We start from the raw sequence: 20,942 nt of genomic DNA on the forward strand, positions 1-20,942 counted from the left end.
TATGCGCATGAGCAAGCAATCAAACTCATTGGGAGGAAAAAGGGTGGAGTTTAGGGCATGAACACCTTGTAACATCCAAGGTAAAAAAAAAAAAAAAAAAATTGAAAAAAACTACCTTTGAAGCTGAGAGGAGAATGCCGTGGGGAAAGCCATGATTGAGAGACCCGACCCCTTCCCCGAAGTCATCACAAACGCAGCTGGACCATTGAAAGGCACCAAGCCAGCAGGCGCCGCACGCCGTGCTTCGCGCGCAGAAGGGGCATGACAAAGGGGCACTCCCCTTTGTGCACCCCTTCGTGCAACCCTTAATGTTAACCTTTCCCATGTTTTTATCTCCCTTGTTAAAAATTTCCATGTTTTATTGTTCAATGTATTGACAAAGGAAATGCTTGATTTCCTGCATTTTTTGTTGGAATGTAAACCGATGTGATGTGTAAAATCGAACTCCGGTATATAAAAATAAATAAATAAATAAATGTTTGAGGCGGGCCCAACATTTAAATGCGTAAATTCTGATTTTAATTCCAGCAAACGCAGTACAAATCGGGCTGTTTCCTACACTTCTTTGTCTGCCGTTGATGTAATCTAAGTCTGTGTAAATCTTTATTTAGGCCTAAAATGACTGAGTGAGGGGTCTGGGGGAGTGCAGGCTGAAGAACTAGAGGACTCTGGTTGACCTCGAGATAGACTGGGCAAACATTGTAGACTAATTGGTAAAACGGAATGTCCTTCAGGCGAGAATGATGTAAAGTCCGCTTACATGTACATGTTAAAGCTGACAAAGACCTATGGGAAGATACATGAAGAACGTTTCCTCGTGTAACCGCTTAAAATTAGCAGCACATTTGCACGTATTGGGTGTATTTTTTAAATCATATGCACATGATTTAAAATTCCTGCATGTGTGCACACATACGTACATACGCATGCATACAGGTGCCTGCACGCTTGTTTTAAAGTTACAGGGAATAGCTTGTAAGCAGAGGTCTTGCCCAGAGCAAAGCAGGACTCCAGTTGGCGGGTGAGAGGTTGTCTCGACAAGGGCATGTATACAGGTGCAATACTTATCAAAACCCTCAAACAGCCAACTATTGACCCCAGTGAGTGTTAAGGATAGCACAGAGACATTATTTGATAACATACATAAATTAGATTTTCAAATCTATGTGTAGTATTTTGTCCCCATTCTGCCACCTGCAGAAGAAGCAAGTACAAAGTAAGAGGGTTCTTTCTACCCATGGACCTTGTAGGCAATTTTTAAAGGCAAACTACCTGGGTAGAGTTTCCTTGAAAATTAACTATGAAGTTCATGTACTTTACAGCTATACAGGCTACTGAACATTGCCCCCTAGCTAACAGTAGTAGTATCTCAGTATCATGTAATGTCCTTCACTATTGACCCTTTCGATCCTGTTTGTGCTTTGCAGTTGGTTTCAGCAGTGGGATACTTGCGCAGTAGAAACATCCTCCACAGAGACATTAAGGACGAGAATGTGATCATTGCTGAGGACTTCACGGTTAAATTGGTTGATTTTGGCTCTGCTGCTTACATGGAGCTTGGCAAGCTCTTCTATACCTTCTGTGGAACCATAGAATATTGTGCACCAGAAGTGCTCCTGGGAAATCCGTAGGTACCAAAACTGTGAGCTAATTACTAGAAATTGGGAACTTACTGGTGGGATTTGTTATTTCAGAGATAGCTGCAGAGAATAAGTCAATTGGAACCATTGATGAATCCTTATAAATGCTCTAGAGTGCCAATAGATTTTAAACATAACATAATAAATGATGGAAGTTAAAGATCAAAAGGCCCATGCTGCTGTCTAATTCAAAACAAGGACTCTAGAGCTCTTACAGATGTCCTGTCTATTAGAAACACATTTTTGTCTGAGGACAAGCAGTACAAATAGCCACACAGATGTGCGAGGCCTTCTGATAGCACTGAATCAGTCCATTCTCCCTCAGCTCAAAGCTTTTAGAAGTACGCTGAGTATGCATGGCAGTTACCTTGCTGCTATTTCTGCATGATTCTCCCTTATTCTTTTTTCTGCTCACTCGAATAGTTGAAAAATTCAAGTTATTACCAAGTTTTCATTTAAATTAATGTCACTGAAGACTTTTTCGGTTTAAAAAAAAAAAAAAAAAGGGGAAAAAGCACATTTTAAATTTTGTAATAAATGATACAGGAAAATGGTTGTAGGTTTTCACAATCTGTGCCTAATCAGAACATGACAGTTCGAACTATGGCCTATGTGGCAGAATGTCCCTGCACATTTAGCTTTTTGGGACCTAAAACAAATTTGGGCTTTCATCAGAATGAGATTAATCAAAAAATCGAAAAAGACATCGAGATATTTTGCTGTCAGAATCTTCATCAAAAAAAATTGCATGAAGTAAAAAATATTTCAACAAAAGGAGTCCTCTGTGTGATAAAAAGTATTGATACCGAAGGGTTCTAGTGCAGAGTTATCAAAGAGTCATGGCACAGAAATGTCAGCACCGAGATATCACAGCTCTGAGCCATTGACGTTGCAACATCATGCCACAGAGCCATCTGCATCCCAGCATCATAGTGCATTAGTGCCATGACACCAGGGTGGAGAGAGTGCAGCGTAGACACCATAGCCCAGAGATCAGGTCACAGAGACACTGTAGCACAGAATCCTCAGTACTTAGATTGTAAGCCCTCTGGGGATAGGGAAATACCTACAGTACCTGAATGTAAACAGATGTGATATCTCAGATCGAATGTCAGTATATAAAAAAATAATAATAAATTAAATAAATAAGATAACATAGGGCAGAGTCTTCGGTGCCAAAACATGGCTCAAATTCATTGGCGACAAAAAAGCAACAACACACAAATACCATGATGTGAGGTCGTCAGCGCAGAAAATGAAATAAAAAGGTAAGAAAGCAAGGCAGAAAACTAATTCAAACCACAATAGTATTTATATTCTGTCAAATAATTCAAAAAGCAGTTTTGCATTATCCCAGGACAAGCAGGATGCTAGTCCTCACATATGGGTGATGTCAGCAACGGAGCCCTAGGCGGGAAAGTTTACTGTCAAAGTTTCTAGAAACTTTTGACTGGCACTGTGGTGCCCACTGAGCATGCCCAGTATGCTATGATATTCTCTGCCACAGGTGTCACTCTTCAGTCTTCGTCTTTCCGCGCTGCTGTCCGCACCGCGGGATAAGGAGCCGTTGAGATTCCTCTCAACACTACAAAAACTTGACTGAAAAAGTCGATTAAAAGATATTCTCTCACAGATTCAAAAGGGGTAAATTTTTCTCCACTGGCTGGTGAGTACCTCTGTCTCATTGTCCTTTTTGTTCAAAGGTTTTTTCCTTCTCACGAAATCCCTTTCTTTTGACAGCTGTCGATTAGAAATATGGCTACAGGATTTAAAAAATGTCCTGTATGCGCTCGGAAAATGTCGATCACCAACCCACACCTCGAATGTGTGCTATGCCTCGGGGAAAAACATGAGGTAAATAATTGCCCTCAATGCGCTGAGATGACTCCGAAAAGTAGAAAGACCCGGCTTGAAAAAATGGAGCATCTTTTCCAGCTCCAACTTATTCCATCTCAGTCGGTGTCATCGAAGTCGTCCCCGACCAGAACGTCTAAGCACTTATTACTCAAAAAACCTCGCCCGGGGCCGTCGGGGGATCCTTCGTCACCGTCATCATCATCGACGAAATCCATCGACCCTCAGAAGTTAAAACATAAGCATCGACATCGACGACCATCGATGCCTGAAACGGATCCCCAGGAACCCTCGATGGCAAAGTGGCCACGGACTGAGGAAACACCGGCGCCTGGGCCTACTCCTCCGTCTCCGGTTCCTGATCCTCTGCAGGGCTCTGCACCGGATCCTACACCTCAGCCTCCGCCACCACTTACAACTGCTCTGGTACCATCAGTTGTAATGCCGGAATTGTCTGAGATTATCAGACAAGCGGTATCCAAGGCTTTCTTAGAGCAACATCTAATTCCGACGGGCTCGTCGATGCCGATGCTCCCTGCATCGATGCCAGCAAATTTGCCGATGCCAGTGAGACCACCGATGCCAGTGTCGACCTTCACACCGAGGACTACAGGAGACTATGTCGACGCCCAAAATAATGACGTCCACATCGATATACGCACACCTGCCATCGACGTCTTCGACGTCGATACCGATGACTCCACCGACGTCAGGTCTGACATCGAGACGACCACCGTCGATGTCGATTCCAATGACTGTTCCGTCGATACAACCACCACAGGAAGAACCAGAGATTCAAGATCTAGCTTTCTTGCAACGTCTAATACAACGGTATCAAGATGTCATCGACACTTTACCGAAACAACCTGACAGACAAACACTTCCAATACCTCCCATTGATGACCCATTACCAGGTCCATCAGGATTACATTTACCATCCAAGCCCATCACTAGACCTCCTCACAGGGATGATGATGAGGACTCCTGGGATAGCCAAGAAACAAATACATCTTCTGAGGACTTTATGTCAGAACCCTCTCCGCCAGATCCCAGAAAAAAGTCCCCACCTGAAGACTTATCATTCTCCAGTTTTAAACAAGACATGGCAGATACCATACCCTTTAAATTGGCTACTGAACAAGACACTAGACAACACACTCTAGAAGTCTTACAATTTGTAGATCCTCCTAAACAAGTTTTGGCTATCCCAATTCATGAAGTGCTTTTAGACCTACAACATAGAATCTGGGAGCACCCTTCCACAGTTCCAGCAGTAAACAAAAGAGTGGATTCTACCTATTTGGTACAGACAGCACCTGGCTTCCAAAAGGCACAATTACCACACAATTCAGTAGTAGTTGAATCTGCCCAGAAAAAGTCAAGACGTGTCCGTCCTCACTCTTCAACTCCCCCAGGAAAAGACTACCACTTCCTGGACACTTTAGGGCAAAAAGTGTATCAAGCAGCAATCCTGAATTCAGGAATCTCTACATACCAGTTGTATATGACACAGTATCAGAGAGACTTATGGAAGTAGATGGAGCAATTCGTAAACTCGCTACCTGCACAGTGTCAAGAATCAGCACAGGCCATAGTGAACAAAGGCCTAGAAGCAGGAAAGCATGAGGTCAGAGCAGCTTACGATAGCTTTGACACTGCCTCCAGGACTGCAGCTGCTGGGATTACTGCTCGAAGATATGCATGGCTCAAGGCCTCGGATCTCAGGCCTGAGGTCCAGGAAAAACTAGTGGATCTGCCATGTTTGGGAGACAATTTATTTGGTGACAAGGTCCAGGAAGCAGTCCAACAGCTAAAGGACCACACTGAGACATTACGTCAACTCTCACGAATGCCTCAGGATCCTTCAACACAATCACAAAGACGCTTGCCCCGCAGGGAACAAAAGCGTTCTTACTACAGGCCACGTAGATACTACTCACAAACAACCAGGGGCAGATCTACTAGGCCTCAACAACAACGTTCTCAAGCACGACAGCCTAGGCCTCCTCGCACGCAACCTCCACCTCAAACAGGTCCAGCGGCGGGATTTTGAGAGTCAGACCAGAGAACAAGCCATACTTTTAAATCCTCAAACACATCTGCCAGTAGGAGAAAGAGTTTCACATTTTTACAATCACTGGCAAACAATAACAGACCAATAGGTACTCTCTATAATTGCCCATGGTTACAAACTAAATTTCCTCTCAATTCCTCCAGAATTTCCACCAACTTCCTGCCCAAAACAAAATTCTCAACTAAGCCAATTACAAATAGAATTATCCACCCTTCTGAGAGCCAGGGCCATTCAACCAGTGCCCCGGACACAGCAGGGCAGAGGATTCTACTCCAGATATTTCCTCATTCCAAAGAAAACTGGAGGCCTACGTCCCATCCTAGACCTCAGAAATCTCAACAAATTTCTAAAAAGAGAAAAGTTCAGGATGGTTTCTCTAGGCACCATGCTTCCACTTCTTCAAAAAGGAGATTGGCTTTGTTCTCTGGATCTACAAGATGCTTACACTCACATACCAATATTCCCTTCTCATCGAAAATATCTTCGCTTCGTAGTGGGTCATCACCATTTTCAATACAGGGTACTGCCATTCAGACTGGCATCTGCTCCCAGAGTTTTCACCAAATGCCCGGCAGTAATAGCAGCACACTTACGCAAGGAAAGTGTTCATGTTTTCCCATATCTAGACGACTGGCTCATCAGAAGTCAATCTCGCCAGGGAGCACTAAGTTCTCTCAACCGAACAATTGCTCTACTTCACTCTATGGGGTTTCTAATCAATTATCAAAAATCCCATCTCATACCCTCTCAGCTACTCCACTTCATAGGAGCAGAACTAAACACAGGCCTTGCAAAGGCCTTTCTACCGGTAGATCGAGCAGAAACATTATCCCTGTTGGCAAACTCGATTCACTCAACAAATCAAGCAACAGCTCATCAATTTCTAACTCTACTAGGCCACATGGCCTCTACAGTACAGGTTACACCTCTAGCAAGGCTTGCCATGAGAGTAACTCAATGGACTCTAAAATCACAATGGATCCAAGCCATTCAACCACTGCATTCCTCAATTCAGGTAACCCACCAACTACGTTCCTCGCTTCTTTGGTGGATAAACAAGGAAAATTTGTGCAAAGGCCTACCTTTTCAACAACCAGTCCCATAGATAACGTTAATTACAGATGCATCCACCTTGGGTTGGGGAGCTCACATAAACAATCTCCAAACTCAAGGAACATGGACGAAACTCGAAGCAACATATCAGATCAATTTCTTGGAGCTTCGAGCTATACGCTATGCTCTGCATGCATTCAAGGACTGCCTTTCACACAAGACTGTTCTCATCCAAACGAACAACACAGTAGCCATGTGGTACATCAACAAACAAGGAGGCACGGGCTAGTATCTCCTTTGTCAAGAAGCTGCACAAATCTGGGACTGGGCCCTGAACCACTCCATCCTTCTTCGGGCCACTTACCTAGCAGGCATTCAAAATGTAGTGGCGGATCGACTCAGTCGTCAATTCCAACCACATGAATGGTCATTAAATCCTTCAGTAGCGACCAAGATATTTCAAACATGGGGTCAACCAACAATAGACCTCTTTGCATCACATCTGAATTACAAAGTGAACAAATTCTGTTCTCTGCACAAACAGAACAACCAGACAGCCAAGGACGCCTTTGCTCGCCCTTGGAACTCAGGCCTACTATATGCGTATCCTCCAATACCGCTCATAACCAAAACTCTTGTGAAACTACAACAGGACAAGGGGTCCATGATACTCATAGCCCCGTATTGGCCTCGACAAGTATGGTTCCCCACACTGTTAGACCTCTCAGTCAGGGATCCAATTCGCCTGGGAGTAGATCCCTATCTCATAACTCAGAATCCGGGTCAGTTGCGTCATCCCAACCTTCAATCCCTATCTCTAACAGCATGGATGTTGAAAGCTTGATCTTACAACCACTCAATCTTTCAGCCAATATATCTCAAGTACTTATAGCTTCACGTAAACCTTCCACAAGAAAGAACTATTCTTCAAAATGGAAAAGATTTGCTTTGTGGTGCACGGAAAAGAACATTGACCCTTTCTCCTGCCCCACAACTTCTCTACTAGACTATTTATATCATCTTTCAAACTCTGGCCTCCAGACTTCATCTGTAAGAGTACATCTCAGTGCAATCTCTGCTTACCATAACAGGGTAAAAGATGCACCAATCTCCACTCAACCTCTTGTAAGTAGGTTTATGAGGGGATTAACTCACCTTAAACCACCAATTCGGCCACCAGTCACAGAATGGGACCTGAATCTGGTTTTAACAAGACTCATGCGTTCTCCTTTCGAACCCATAGACTCCTGTGACCTAAAATTTCTCACATGGAAGACTATCTTCCTCATAGCCATTACATCAGCCAGAAGGGTTAGTGAGTTACAAGCACTAGTAACATACCCACCCTACACAAAATTCTTAAATGATAGGGTGGTTCTCCGTACACATCCAAAATTCCTTCCCAAAGTAGTTACGGAATTTCATTTGAATCAATCTATAGTTTTACCCACATTCTTCCCAAGGCCTCATTCTCACCAAGGAGAAACAGCCTTACATACTTTGGACTGTAAGCGTGCATTATCTTTCTATCTAAACCGCACTGCAGTCCACAGGAAATCCAATCAACTCTTTTTGTCTCTTATGATCCAAACAAACCGGGTAAGGCAGTGGGTAAACATACTCTATCCAACTGGCTAGCAGACTGCATACAATTTTGCTATGAAAAAGCAGGCCTTCCTCTCCAAGGGCGAGAAAAGGCATATTCAGTAAGAGCAATGTCAACCACAGTAGCACACTATCGTTCAGCGCCAATCCTTGACATCTGTAAAGCTGCAACATGGAGTTCTCTTCACACCTTTGCAGCTCATTACTGCTTGGACAAAGGACAACAAGATTCAGCCTATGGACAAATCTGTCTTAAAGAACTTGTTTCCAGTTTAATCCCAACTCCTTCTACAACCAACCTGCTGTGATCTTCGGCTGAATCATTTCAACAGCAATACTCCACTGTTGTCTCAATACAAAGTGACTCAGCCTCTAGCTTGCTATTCACCCATATGTGAGGACTAGCATCCTGCTTGTCCTGGGATAAAGCAAAATTGCTTACCTTGTAATAGGTGTTATCCCAGGACAGCAGGATGTAGTCCTCACAGAACCCACCCGCCACCCCACAGAGTTGGGCCTCATAATTTATTATTTTATTTTTTGCTAAAGCTTATGGCTACATACAAGACTGAAGAGTGACACCTGTGGCAGAGAATATCATAGCATGCTGGGCATGCTCAGTGGGCACCACAGTGCCAGTCAAAAGTTTCTAGAAACTTTGACAGTAAACTTTCCTGCCTAGGGCTCCGTTGCTGACGTCATCCATATGTGAGGACTACATCCTGCTGTCCTGGGATAACACCTATTACAAGGTAAGCAATTTTGCTTTACCCCATCTTGAAGGCAGCAGTACCATCCAATGAAAGTATTGTTATTGCCACGAGATGCATTCATTTGTGCAAAATCTCTGGTCAGATTTCCTTAAATCATTTATGAAAGATTTCCCAAGCAAGGAGCTACCAACCCAAAATCCAATTCCAGAAAAGCTTCAGGCTAAACTTCCATCCTCCTATGTCCAAAGAAGAGGAAAAACCAGAAGAAACCAAACCCGACAGATTCAACATCATATATAAACCTGGAATAAGAAGGAGACATAAAGCTCCACAGGTTTGTTGCAATTTGAATCGCAATTTCTGTCCCCTTACCTGCCATTTGACCATACTCTGAGCAAGGTAGAGCAACACCACCTCCAGATGATATCATACACCCATTCCTTCAAAACATGGCAGATAAAAATCTGTTTAAACTAGGAAAAGAAGATGAAGGAGCTGTGGCATGGCAGGGAATAATGAAATGTATTCAGCCTCCCAAGTAATTTAAAGCCATTCCAATGCATGATGCATTACAGTAGATACAATCAAATATTTGGAAAACGCCATCACAATACCACCAGTGGCATGAATACTGAGGTCAAATATAAAGTCCAAAGCTGCCTTGAACATACTAAGGTCCAGCTGCCTCACAAATCCTTCATTGTGAAGTCAGCTATTGAAAAAGGCCAATAATATTTACTCATATACGCTTCCAGATAAAGACCCGAGCTATTAGACATAGCAGGCAAGAGGGTTTACCAGGGAGCAACCCTCCATCAAAACTAGATGTTCATCTAATATAGATGATCCAATTCCGATAGAACAATTTACAAAGACTAAAAGAATACTCCAGAAAACTTCCTGAGGATAATCTCAAGCTATTTGACAATGTTATGATGGAAACTGAAGATTGTGCAAAACACATTTGCTCAATTTGACTTTCAACCCATCTTCATGAGTTTCAGCCACAACTAAACTAAGAATGGCCTGCCTAAAGGCATCTGCCTTAAGAAGATGTGCATGAAAAATTGGTGGACATGCTGTGTTTGGGAGCAAGGTAGAGAAAACTGTAGAGCCCATTAAAAAAAAAAAAAAAATACAACAAATTTCAGCTCTGCAGTCACTTTTCAGCTCATAAATGGATGTATCATCCCAAAAAAAATTCAGACAATTTTACAAAAGGTCTTGCTATTTCTCTGAAAGATGAAAATACAATCCATATCATTATTACAGGCATAAGAACATAAGAAGTTGCCATACTGGTTCATACCGAAGGTCCATCAAGCCCAACATCCTGTTTCCAACAATGGTGAATCCAGGATAACAAGTACCCAGCAAGTACCCACACATTAAATAGATCCAAGGCTAATAATGCTAGCAGTGGCTATTCTCTAATGGGCAGATTTAAAATCCCCCGTGCGCGTAAAATCCAGGGGTTATGTGCGTGACCGGGCCTCCTGCGCGCGTTTTAGAAGGTGCCCAGCCGTGCGCGTAACTCCCGTGTCAAAGGAAAGGGGAGGTCTGGGGGGGCGGGGAGAGTCTGGAGGCGACCGGTACAGAGGCCATTTGCCACTGTACTGGAGAAGGGGCTGTCGGCGCACGCAAGTTGCTACTGCTTCAACGGAGCAATAAGCAACAAAATTTAAAAAAAAAATAGTAGGGTAAAGGGTTTAGGGGTTGGGAAGGACAGGGGAAGAGGGAAGGGAATATGGGCAGGGGGTAGGGAACTGGGAGAGGCCCTTTCTCGTCGCCGCGTATAATTTTTTTGTCTACCCCCCCCCCCCCCCCTTGCGTGCACATGTGCACTCTGCACATTCATGTGTGCGCGCCAGGTAGCATGCACACATGGTCGCACGCCTCTTTAAAAATCTACCCCTAAGTCAACTTGACTAATAGTTTATGGACTTCTCCTCCAGGAACTTTCCAAACCCAGCTAAGCTAACAATCTTAAACATGTCCTCTGTCAATGAATTCCAGAACTTAATTGTGCCTTAAGTGAAAAAGAATTTTTTCCTATTAGTTTTAAATGTGCTATTTGCTAACTTCATGGAGTGCACCCTAGTCCTTCTATTATCCGAAAGAGTAAATAAACGATTCACAACTACCCGTTCTAGACCTCTCATGATTTTAAAGACGTCTATCATATCCCCCCTCAGCCATCTTTTCTCCATCCTGAACAGCCCTAACCTCTTCAGCCTTTCCTCATAGGTTAGCTGTTCCATCCTCTCTATCATTTTGGTCGCCTTTCTCTGTAACTTCTCCAGTGCAACTATATCTTTTTTTGAAATGTGGTGACCAAACTTGTACACAGTACTGAAAATGCGGTTTCACCATGGAGCGATACAGAGGCATTATGACATTTTCCATTTTATTTACCATGCCCTTCCTAATAATTCCTGACATTGTTTACTTTTTTGATTGCCGCAACACACTGAGCCGACTATTTCAATGTATTATTCACTATGATGCCTATATCTTTTTCCTGGGTGGTAACTCCTAATATGGATCTTAACATGGTGTAACTACAGCATGGGTTATTTTTCCCTATATATGCAACACCTTGCGCTTGTCCGCATTAAATTTCATCTGCCATTTGGATGCCCAATCTTCCAGTCTTGCAAGGTCCTTCTGCAATTTATCACAATCCACTTGTGATTTAACTACTCTGAATAATTTTGTATCATCTGCAAATTTGATTAAATCACTCGTCGTATTTCTTTCCAGATCATTTATAAATATATTGAAAAGCACCGGTCCAAGTACAGATCCCTGAGGCACTCCACTATTTACCCTATTCCACCGAGAAAATTGACCATTTAATCATACTCTGTTCCCTGTCTTTTAACCAGTTTGTAATCCACGAAAGGACATCATCTCCTATCCCATGACTTTTTAGTTTTCTCAGAAGCCTCTCATGAGGGACTTTGTCAAACGCCTTCTGAAAATTCAAATACACTGCATCTACTGGTTCACCTTTATCCACATGTTTATTAACCCCTTCCAAAAATGAAGCCGATTTGTGAAGCAAGATTTCCCGTGGGTAAATCCATGTTGGCTGAATTACATTAAACCATGTCTTTCTATATGCTCTGTGATTTTGATCTTTAGAACAGTTTCCACTATTTTACTTGGCACAAGTCAGGTTCACTGGTCTATAGTTTCCCAGATTGCCTCTGGAGCCCTTTTTAAATATTGGGGTTATATTGTCCACCTTCCAGGCTTCAGGTACAATGGATGATTTTAATGATAGGTTACAAATTTAACTAATAGCTCTGAAATTTCATTTTTTAGATCCTTCAGAACCCTGGGATGCACACCATCCGGTCCAGGTGACTTGCCACTCTTTAATTTGTCAATCTGGCCTACTATATCTTCCAGGTTCACAGTGATTTGGTTCAGTTCATTTGTCTCAACACCCTTGAAAGCTATCTCCAGAACCGGCATTTCCCCAACATCCTCATTAGTAAACACAGAAGCAAAAAATTAATTTAGTCTTTCTGCAATGGCCTTATCTTCCCTAAGAGCCCCTTTAACCCCTCGGTCATCTAACAGTCCAACCGACTCACTCACAGTTTTTTTGTTTTTGTTTTTTAGTTTTTGCCTGTACAGCCAATTTCATTTCAAATTCTCTCTTAGCCTACTTACCAATGTTTTACACTTAACTTGTCAGTGCTTATGCTTTTTTTCCTATTTTTTTCAGATGGATCCTTCAAACTTCTGAAGGATTTTTTTTGGCTAAAATAGTCTCTCTCATCTCACCTTTTAACCATGCCGGTAATCATCAGAACCCATTTCAAAAAATATCAATGGGGGAAAACTTCGCTACTTGCTTTTCAGTGGAGTCAAATCACAAAACAAATGGGTTTTGAAAACATAAAGCAAGGCTATTTTCTAAATTTTTAAATTCTTCTACCACGACATCCCCCATATTTCCAGAGGCATACAGAGAAACAATTGCAGATCCTTAATCAAGAGCTGCAGTATCTTCTATAAGCAAAATCAATTCAACCAGTCCATCAGCATAAAAAAGGAAAGGGATTCTATGCCACATGCTTCCTGATTCCAAAAAGAGACAGGATCTAAGACTTAGATGTCAGAGATTTGGACATTTTATCTAAAGAAGGAAAGGTTCAAGATGAACTTGTAGTTACAGTCCTTCCACTTCTGCAAAAAAGGTAATGGTTAACTTCCATAAAGATGTTAGTTTATATACTAAATCATTTGTGATTGATTAATTTTTGTTTCAAGTTTAAATTTTGTAATTTGTATTTTTGGATTTTGTGTATTGTTATGATTTTCATTTTAATTATTTATGCTATATTTCCTTCTGTTTTATTATATTTTGATTTTAGCTCCATTTGTGTTTTAATGTTACCCCTGTTTGGTTATCGCGATTTACAAGTGATTATATAAAGTTTTAATAATAATAAGATGCCTACATGCATATAGGATTAAACAGAAAACACAGAAAATACCTAAGATTCACGCTCCAGGATCACCATTAACCATACAAAGTGCTACCTTACGAACTGGCAGCAACACTGAGGGTAGTCATGAAATGTTTAGCAGTTGTAGCTGCAACTCTAAGGAAACAAGCTAGTCTTTTCATACTTAGATGACTGGCTAATATCGAGCACATCCTATGAGAGCTCTGTTATATAGACTTAGTGATCCATATCATGCAATATCTGGGATTCAGAGTGAATTTTGAAAAATCAAGCTTAGTCCTGAGGCAAGACCTGGAATTCATAAGAGAATCATTTTGGATATGGTGGAAGGAAGAGCCTTTCTGCCAACCCAAAGAGCACCCTTATTACTAACTATGACAAAATCCATGTTCTCAAAAAAATGGATAACAGCAGGAGCACTGAGAGGAGAGGATCACCTTGCTGGTGGCTAAAAGGAATCAGTAAGTTTTTGCTTGGGAAATTTTCTTTTTTAAAATTATTGGGGCAAATTTAACTATTGGGGATTCCCTGTACGTACTAGGATCAGTCCAGACCGTGGGTTATGTCCCCCGTCCAGCAGATGGAGTCAGAGCAAACTTCCAGGGGTGCTGACATATAAGCCTGTGCACCCCCTAGGGATCCTCAGTATCTCTCTGACTCCAGCAGATGTGAGTGGGGGAACCTTTGCTTCCCCAGTGTGTGGCTTTTGCTACATTTTTTTACTCTCTCCTATTTCTTCTTTGACTGGATCAAGCGGACCTGGGCTGCTAAATTTATTAAATTAAAAAAAAAAAAAAAGGGGAAAAAATTTTTTTTCCTATCACTTCAGGGAGCCTGGAGCCCTGCCCGGGCCTCCCTGTCCTTGTCAGCTTGCCAGCGGGACTGGGTATGTTTTCTTGCCTACCTGTTTCTCCCTTTTCTCCTCCCTTCCGGCGGTGAGTTTGTGTGGAATTTTTTTTACAGGATCGCCGTCGGACGGCTTAGGTGGATGCTGGTGGGGCCAGCCTCTCCCCTCCGGCGCGCCGCGATTCGCACTCCCTCCCCCTCGGCCCCGCGACGTTTCATTCCCCGGGGCCGCGGCAGCAGGGAAGTCTCATTCCCCTGCTGCTCCTACGGGGAGGGTGCCTGGTTGAGCCTGGGCGGACGAGCTCGCTCCTCCCGCGGCGCGCAGTGCTCAGCTCCGGCCTAGGGGCGGTCGCTGAGGGGAATCTTCGTTCCGGCCGCGCGCCATGCAGCGCTCTAAGGGGTCTCCCGGGCCCGACCCGGGGCAGGGCGGATCGCGAGACGGGTCCTCCGGGGTTGGCCTCCCCGGGGGAGAGACCGGATCGGCTTCCCCGACTTTTTCGCCGGCATGCTCCGATCGCCGCGGCTCCAGGGGAAAGGCCCCGCCCCCTTCTTTGGCGGGAGCGGCGGCCATCTTAGAGCTGGAGAGCGCGGCTGATTCGGAGGCGGAGGAGTCCCCACATGGTTTTTCGCCGCGTTTCAGGCCGATACCAGCGCCATCGTCCCCCTCCATCGCTGCGGGCCCCTCCACGGACCTCTCGCTCGCAGTCCCTCCACCGGCAGGGGGGTTTACGGCGGATTTTGTCCTTTTGATGCACCAGGCGTACCTCCAAAGCCTGCAGCCGGCGGGGGGATCCCCAGGGGGTGCTCCAGCGAACCCCACGCCCGCGAAGATTCCCCGACTTATAGGGGGGGGGGCCAATCCAGCGCCATCTGGGGGTGGCCATAAGACGCTCCTGGCTCTCCCACCCAGCGGAGTGGATCCAACGCAGGACCCTGGGAACGATCCGGCCTCCACGGCTGACGATGACTCGCTCCTGGCAGCGCACCTGGAGTGTGACGACCCACGGGTGCTCCGGATCTTCCGTAAGGAGGAGCTGTCGGACCTCATCCCACACGTCCTCCAGGAATTGGATCTCGATCCGCCCGTCGAACCGCCGGGGCCCCCAGCCCCCTCCGTAGCCTCCGCTAGTTCAAAAGGGGACCCGGTCCTGGCGGGCTTACGTCCTCTGGCGCGAACGTTCCCGATTCATGAGTCGTTCCTCCATCTTTTGGTGCGGGAGTGGGACACGCCGGAGGCCTCTCTCAGAGTGGGCAGAGCAATGGACAAACTCTACCCTCTTCCCGGCGACTTCTTGGATCTGCTTAAAGTACCCAAGGTCGACTCGGCAGTCTCTGCCGTCACGAAGAGGACCACAATTCCCGTGACAGGGGGAACGGCCCTCCGGGATGTACAGGACAGAAAGCTGGAAGTCTGCCTCAAAAAGATTTTCGAGGTCTCGGCGCTGGGGGTCCGTGCTGCTATCTGTGGCTCCCTTACCCAGCGAGCCGGACTTCGGTGGGTGCAGCAGCTCCTGACTTCACAGCAACTACCACCGGAAGAAGCGGCGCAAGCGGACCGGCTGGAGGCCGTCATTGCCTACGGGGCTGATGCCCTCCACGATTTACTGCGAGTCCTGGCAAGGACCATGGTTTCGGCTGTTTCCGCCAGGCGCCTGCTGTGGCTTCGTAATTGGGCGGCGGACGCTTCGTCCAAATCCAGCCTAGGGTCTCTACCTTTCAAGGGTAGGTTCCTCTTCGGTGAGGATCTTGACCAGATCATCAAATCCCTGGGGGAAAATTCCGTACACAGGTTGCCCGAGGACCGCCAGCGGTCGTATCGTCCGTCTACATCCTTCTCCAGGAATCGGTCCCGCTCTCAACGGCGATTTCGGGGTTCCAGGTCTCAGGGGCCGAGAAATCCCTCGAACAGGTCTCAGTCATGGACTCGGTCCTTTCGGGGCCGCAGACCACCCAGGGACTCCTCGGCTCCGGGCCCCTCCGGCAAGTCTACCCAATGATGTCAGGCCGGCTCACTCCCCCCTCCCGAGGATCGGAGGACGACTAGCCCGGTTTTACGAGGAGTGGGCCAACATCACCACGGACCAATGGGTCCTAGACATTCTAAGGCAAGGCTACGCTTTGGATTTGCGGTATCCCCCCAAAGAAAGATTCGTCTTCTCACCCTGCGGGGCGAGTCACAAGCGAGTGGGAGTACAAAGCACACTGCATCGTCTCCTAGCCCTGGGGGCCATCTCACCCGTCCCCTCCGGAGAAGTGGGCTCGGGTCATTATTCCATTTACTTCGTGGTGCCCAAGAAAGATGGATCCTTTCGTCCCATCTTAGACCTCAAGGAAGTCAACAAGGCCCTCCGGATACCCCGGTTCCGTATGGAAACTCTTCGGTCAGTCATCGCGGCGGTTCATCAGGGGGAGTTTCTGGCCTCCCTGGATCTGACGGAGGCTTACTTACATATTCCGATCCACCCGGTCCATCACCGGCTCCTCCGCTTCAAGATACTGGATCAACACTTCCAGTTCCAGGCCCTCCCTTTCGGGTTGGCAACGGCGCCCAGGACGTTCACCAAGATAATGGTGGTTGTGGCGGCCGCGCTCCGAAGAGAGGGGATTTTAGTACATCCATACCTGGACGACTGGCTCATCCGAGCGAAGACCTTCTCTCAAGGGCGGCAAGCAGTCGACAGGGTGGTCGGTTTTCTGCAGTCTCTCGGCTGGGTAGTCAACTTCGGCAAGAGCAGTCTCCTTCCGTCGCAGCAGTTGGACTTCCTGGGCGCGCGCTTCGACACCGCTCAAGGCAAGGTCTTCTTGCGGCCGGACAAGGCCCAGATGCTCAGAGAGCAAATTTGCAACTTTGCCGCTCTCCCAGTTCCAACAGCGAGGGATTATCTGCAGATCCTGGGATCGATGGCTTTCTCCATCAACCTAGTGCCGTGGGCCTTTGCACACCTGAGGCCCCTGCAGATGGCGCTACTCTCGAGGTGGAAACCGGTCTCGCAGGACTATCAGGCGATCCTACCCCTTCCGCCGGCAGCCAGACTCAGCCTTCGTTGGTGGCTGGACCCCAGGAACTTGGCACAGGGGTGCCCCCTGGAGTCGCCGGAGTGGATCGTGGTCACTACCGATGCCAGTTTGACCGGCTGGGGGGCCGTGTGTCTCCGAAGCTCGGCACAGGGGCAGTGGACACAGGAACAGAAGGCCTGGTCGATCAACCGCCTGGAGACCAGGGCAGTCCGGTTGGCTCTCATTCAATTCCTGCCCCTCATCCGACAGCGGGCGGTCCGCGTTCTCTCGGACAATGCGACCACGGTAGCCTACATCAACCGTCAGGGAGGCACCAAGAGCCCGGGTGTGGCCGTCGAAGCGGCCCGTCTCATGGCCTGGGCGGAGCAGTTCCTCGACCGCCTAGCGGCCTCCCACATCACAGGTGTGGACAATATTCAGGCAGACTACCTGAGTCGGCAGACGCTGGACCCAGGGGAATGGGCTCTCTCCGACGAGGCAATGTCGCTCATCACTCGGCGCTGGGGAACGCCCGCCATGGATCTCATGGCGACGGCTTGCAATACAAAGGCCCCGCGGTTCTACAGTCGCAGAAGGGACCACGGGGCGGAAGGAGTGGACGCCCTGGTTCTACCTTGGCCCCCTCGTCTTCGGCTGTACGTCTTTCCTCCGTGGCCTCTGGTGGGCAAGGTGGTGCGGAAGATAGAGGATCATCCAGGGCAGGTCATCCTGGTGGCGCCAGAGTGGCCGCGGCGTCCGTGGTTTGCGGATCTCCTCAACTTGGTAGTGGACGGACCTCTACGATTGTCACACCTCCCGCGGCTGCTCCATCAGGGTCCGGTATTTTCGGACCAGGCGGAACACTTTTGTCTCGCGGCTTGGCTTTTGAGAGGCAGAGTCTCCTGCGCAAAGGATACACAGTAACCGTGGTAGACACGCTGCTCAAGGCGCGTAAGACCTCCACTTCAGTCGCCTATGTACGGGTCTGGAAGGTGTTTGAGATCTGGTGTGCCGGGCACGGAGCATCCGCGACCACACCTTCGCTCCGTCAGGTCCTAGCCTTTCTCCAGGAGGGCTTGGAGAAGGGCCTCTCCTACAACTCCCTGCGTGTGCAAGTCTCGGCTCTAGCCTCTCTGGCTCGTACCACGGGGCAACCTGACCTTTCGTCTCATCCGGACGTCTCGCGCTTCCTCAAGGGAGTCAAACACCTGCGGCCGCCGGTGCGGCATCCCTATCCCTCCTGGAATCTCAACCTGGTTCTCCGCCTCCTTGGACAGGCTCCCTACGAACCACTGCGGCAGGCCTCCCTCAAAGATGTCACACTTAAGACGGTGTTCCTGGTCGCCATAGCCTCGGCGAGACGCATCTCCGAGCTTCAGGCGCTCTCGTGCCGGGAACCGTTTCTACGCTTCACGGATTCGGGAGTTTCTATTCGTACGGTGCCTTCTTTCCTACCTAAAGTGGTGTCGTCCTTCCACTTGAACCAGTGGGTGGAGTTGCCGGCCTTCCCGTCGGATGCGCCTCAGGCCCTCCGGCGTCTCGATGTGAAGCGCTCTCTGCTGCACTACTTGGAAGTGACCAATGAGTTCCGGGCTTCCGACCATCTCTTTGTGCTTTGGTCCGGCAATAAGAAAGGACGGCAAGCGTCTAAGACGACTATCGCACGTTGGCTCAAGGATGCGGTTTCCTCGGCCTACATCGGTGCCGGGAAGGCGCCCCCGGAGGGAGTCCGGGCTCATTCGTTGCGTGCCCTGGCCACGTCCCGGGCAGAGTCTCAGCATGTTCCCATTCAGGAAATCTGTCGCGCGGCGACATGGAAGTCGCTGCATACCTTCTCGAAGCATTACCGGTTGCAACTACCGGTAGGTGATTCGGGTTCCTTTGGAGACAGGGTTCTTCGAGCAGGGTCTTCAGGGACCCACCCGGTTTAGGGAAGCTTTGGTACATCCCACGGTCTGGACTGATCCTAGTACGTACAGGGAAAAGAAAATTATTCCTTACCTGCTAATTTTCGTTCCTGTAGTACTTAGGATCAGTCCAGACGCCCGCCCGTGGTTGCTAAGTGCTGGTCAGACGCCTGCTCGTGTACGTTTTTTACCCTCTGTCTCTCATATTTCTACATCCTGATGTTTGTGTTGTTACTTAGTTCTTTCACAGTTCGCATTGCAAGTTGCATTGGTTATTTGTGTTCTGTGGTTACAATTTGTCTGGCGCTTGATCCTTCCTACTTTCCTGTCCAGTATTTCTGGCTCTAGGCTTTGATATTCTCGATACTGAGGATCCCTAGGGGGTGCACAGGCTTATATGTCAGCACCCCTGGAAGTTTGCTCTGACTCCATCTGCTGGACGGGGGACATAACCCACGGTCTGGACTGATCCTAAGTACTACAGGAACGAAAATTAGCAGGTAAGGAATAATTTTCTTATATTATTTAGTGTGTTTGTGCTTTTAATAGTCAGGCAGCAAATTAACAGTGGTTAGGCTGTTTGTATTTTTAAATAGTCTGTAAGGCAGCTAATAAGCTGAAGTTAGTGTTTGTATATTAAAAAAAAAAAAAAAAAGGTAAGCTAGAAATAAGCTAGGAGCAGTGTATACCTAAGTAAAAAGGTTGAAAAGTTCAGTTACTCACCTTGGAAAGGTTAATCAAGAGTGAGTCACTCTGGCTGACTAACAGAAGTTAGATTGTTTGTATTTCCCAACCCTCCTACCCTTCACCTACCCACTCCTAACTCATCCTTTAATTTATAGGCAGGTGCCACTTTCACACAAAAGAAAACCAAAAAAAATAAAACAACCTTATTGAGAGTTTGATCATTCCCCTGTAGGCCACTACCAGACATATAGTGAATTCACTAATACATTTAAAGGACGTTAATTAGACACATTCCACCTGCTGGAAAGGAGGCTCAACCCACTGTCTGGACTGATCCGTGGTACTACAAGAACGAAAATTAACAGGTAAGAACTAATTTTCCTTTCCTACTCCCATAGCAACCTAAAACTTAACTAGGAACTGAACAAATTTGAGATGAAAGCAGCAGTTCAGCAAGAGGGGGGCTTCCCAGTCTTTTGCATCGAGTGTCACATGAATGACTTTTTACCCACTAGTGAGAAATTGTACATGTGCATGCAATGCAAAGAGCGCCTGACTCAGAGAACGAGTCCGATCTCTGGAGGCTAGCATGGCAGACCTGAAGGAGCTGAGGCAGACAGAGAGGTATATAGATGAGACCTTCATGGACATAGTAGCCAATTCCCAACTTCAGACTGGCAGCCCTGGTGCTGCCTTATTTATTTTATTTATTTATTTATTGGTTTTTATATACCGGAAGTTCCTGTATACAATACATATCACTCCGGTTCACATTTAACAGATATAGCTATCGCCGGGTAGGCGGTTTACATGGAACATATCAAATATAATATAATGAACAGAAGAACTATAATACAGTGTAATATATTATATTAAGAAACAACTAAGATCAACTTAGGTAACAACTTGGAACAAAAAACTGACTCAATGTGAGCATTACATTATTGTGGTAAGACAAGGCTGGATGTTTGTTCTTCCTGCTTTAGCTCTCTGGGAAAGCTTGAAGGAAGAGCCAAGTCTTGAGTTTCACCTTGAACGTTGTATGGCACGGTTCTAGGCGGAGGTCCGGTGGTAGTGAG

General features: G+C 46.7%; 1 protein-coding gene across 6 annotated transcripts in view; it reads left to right on the forward strand.

The window, feature by feature from the left end:
• The window catches only part of PASK (PAS domain containing serine/threonine kinase), a 266,283-nt gene that overhangs the window by 227,990 nt on the left and 17,351 nt on the right, over positions 1-20,942 (forward strand). For all 6 annotated transcript variants that reach the window (XM_029615600.1, XM_029615604.1, XM_029615605.1 and 3 more), the window contains one exon: positions 1,428-1,627. In XM_029615600.1, the coding sequence (XP_029471460.1) occupies positions 1,428-1,627 (200 nt within the window). The remainder of the gene's footprint in view (positions 1-1,427; positions 1,628-20,942) is intronic.

Source organism: Rhinatrema bivittatum, chromosome 9, assembly GCF_901001135.1.
Source record: "Rhinatrema bivittatum chromosome 9, aRhiBiv1.1, whole genome shotgun sequence".
Classification (NCBI taxonomy): Eukaryota; Metazoa; Chordata; class Amphibia; order Gymnophiona; family Rhinatrematidae; genus Rhinatrema; species Rhinatrema bivittatum.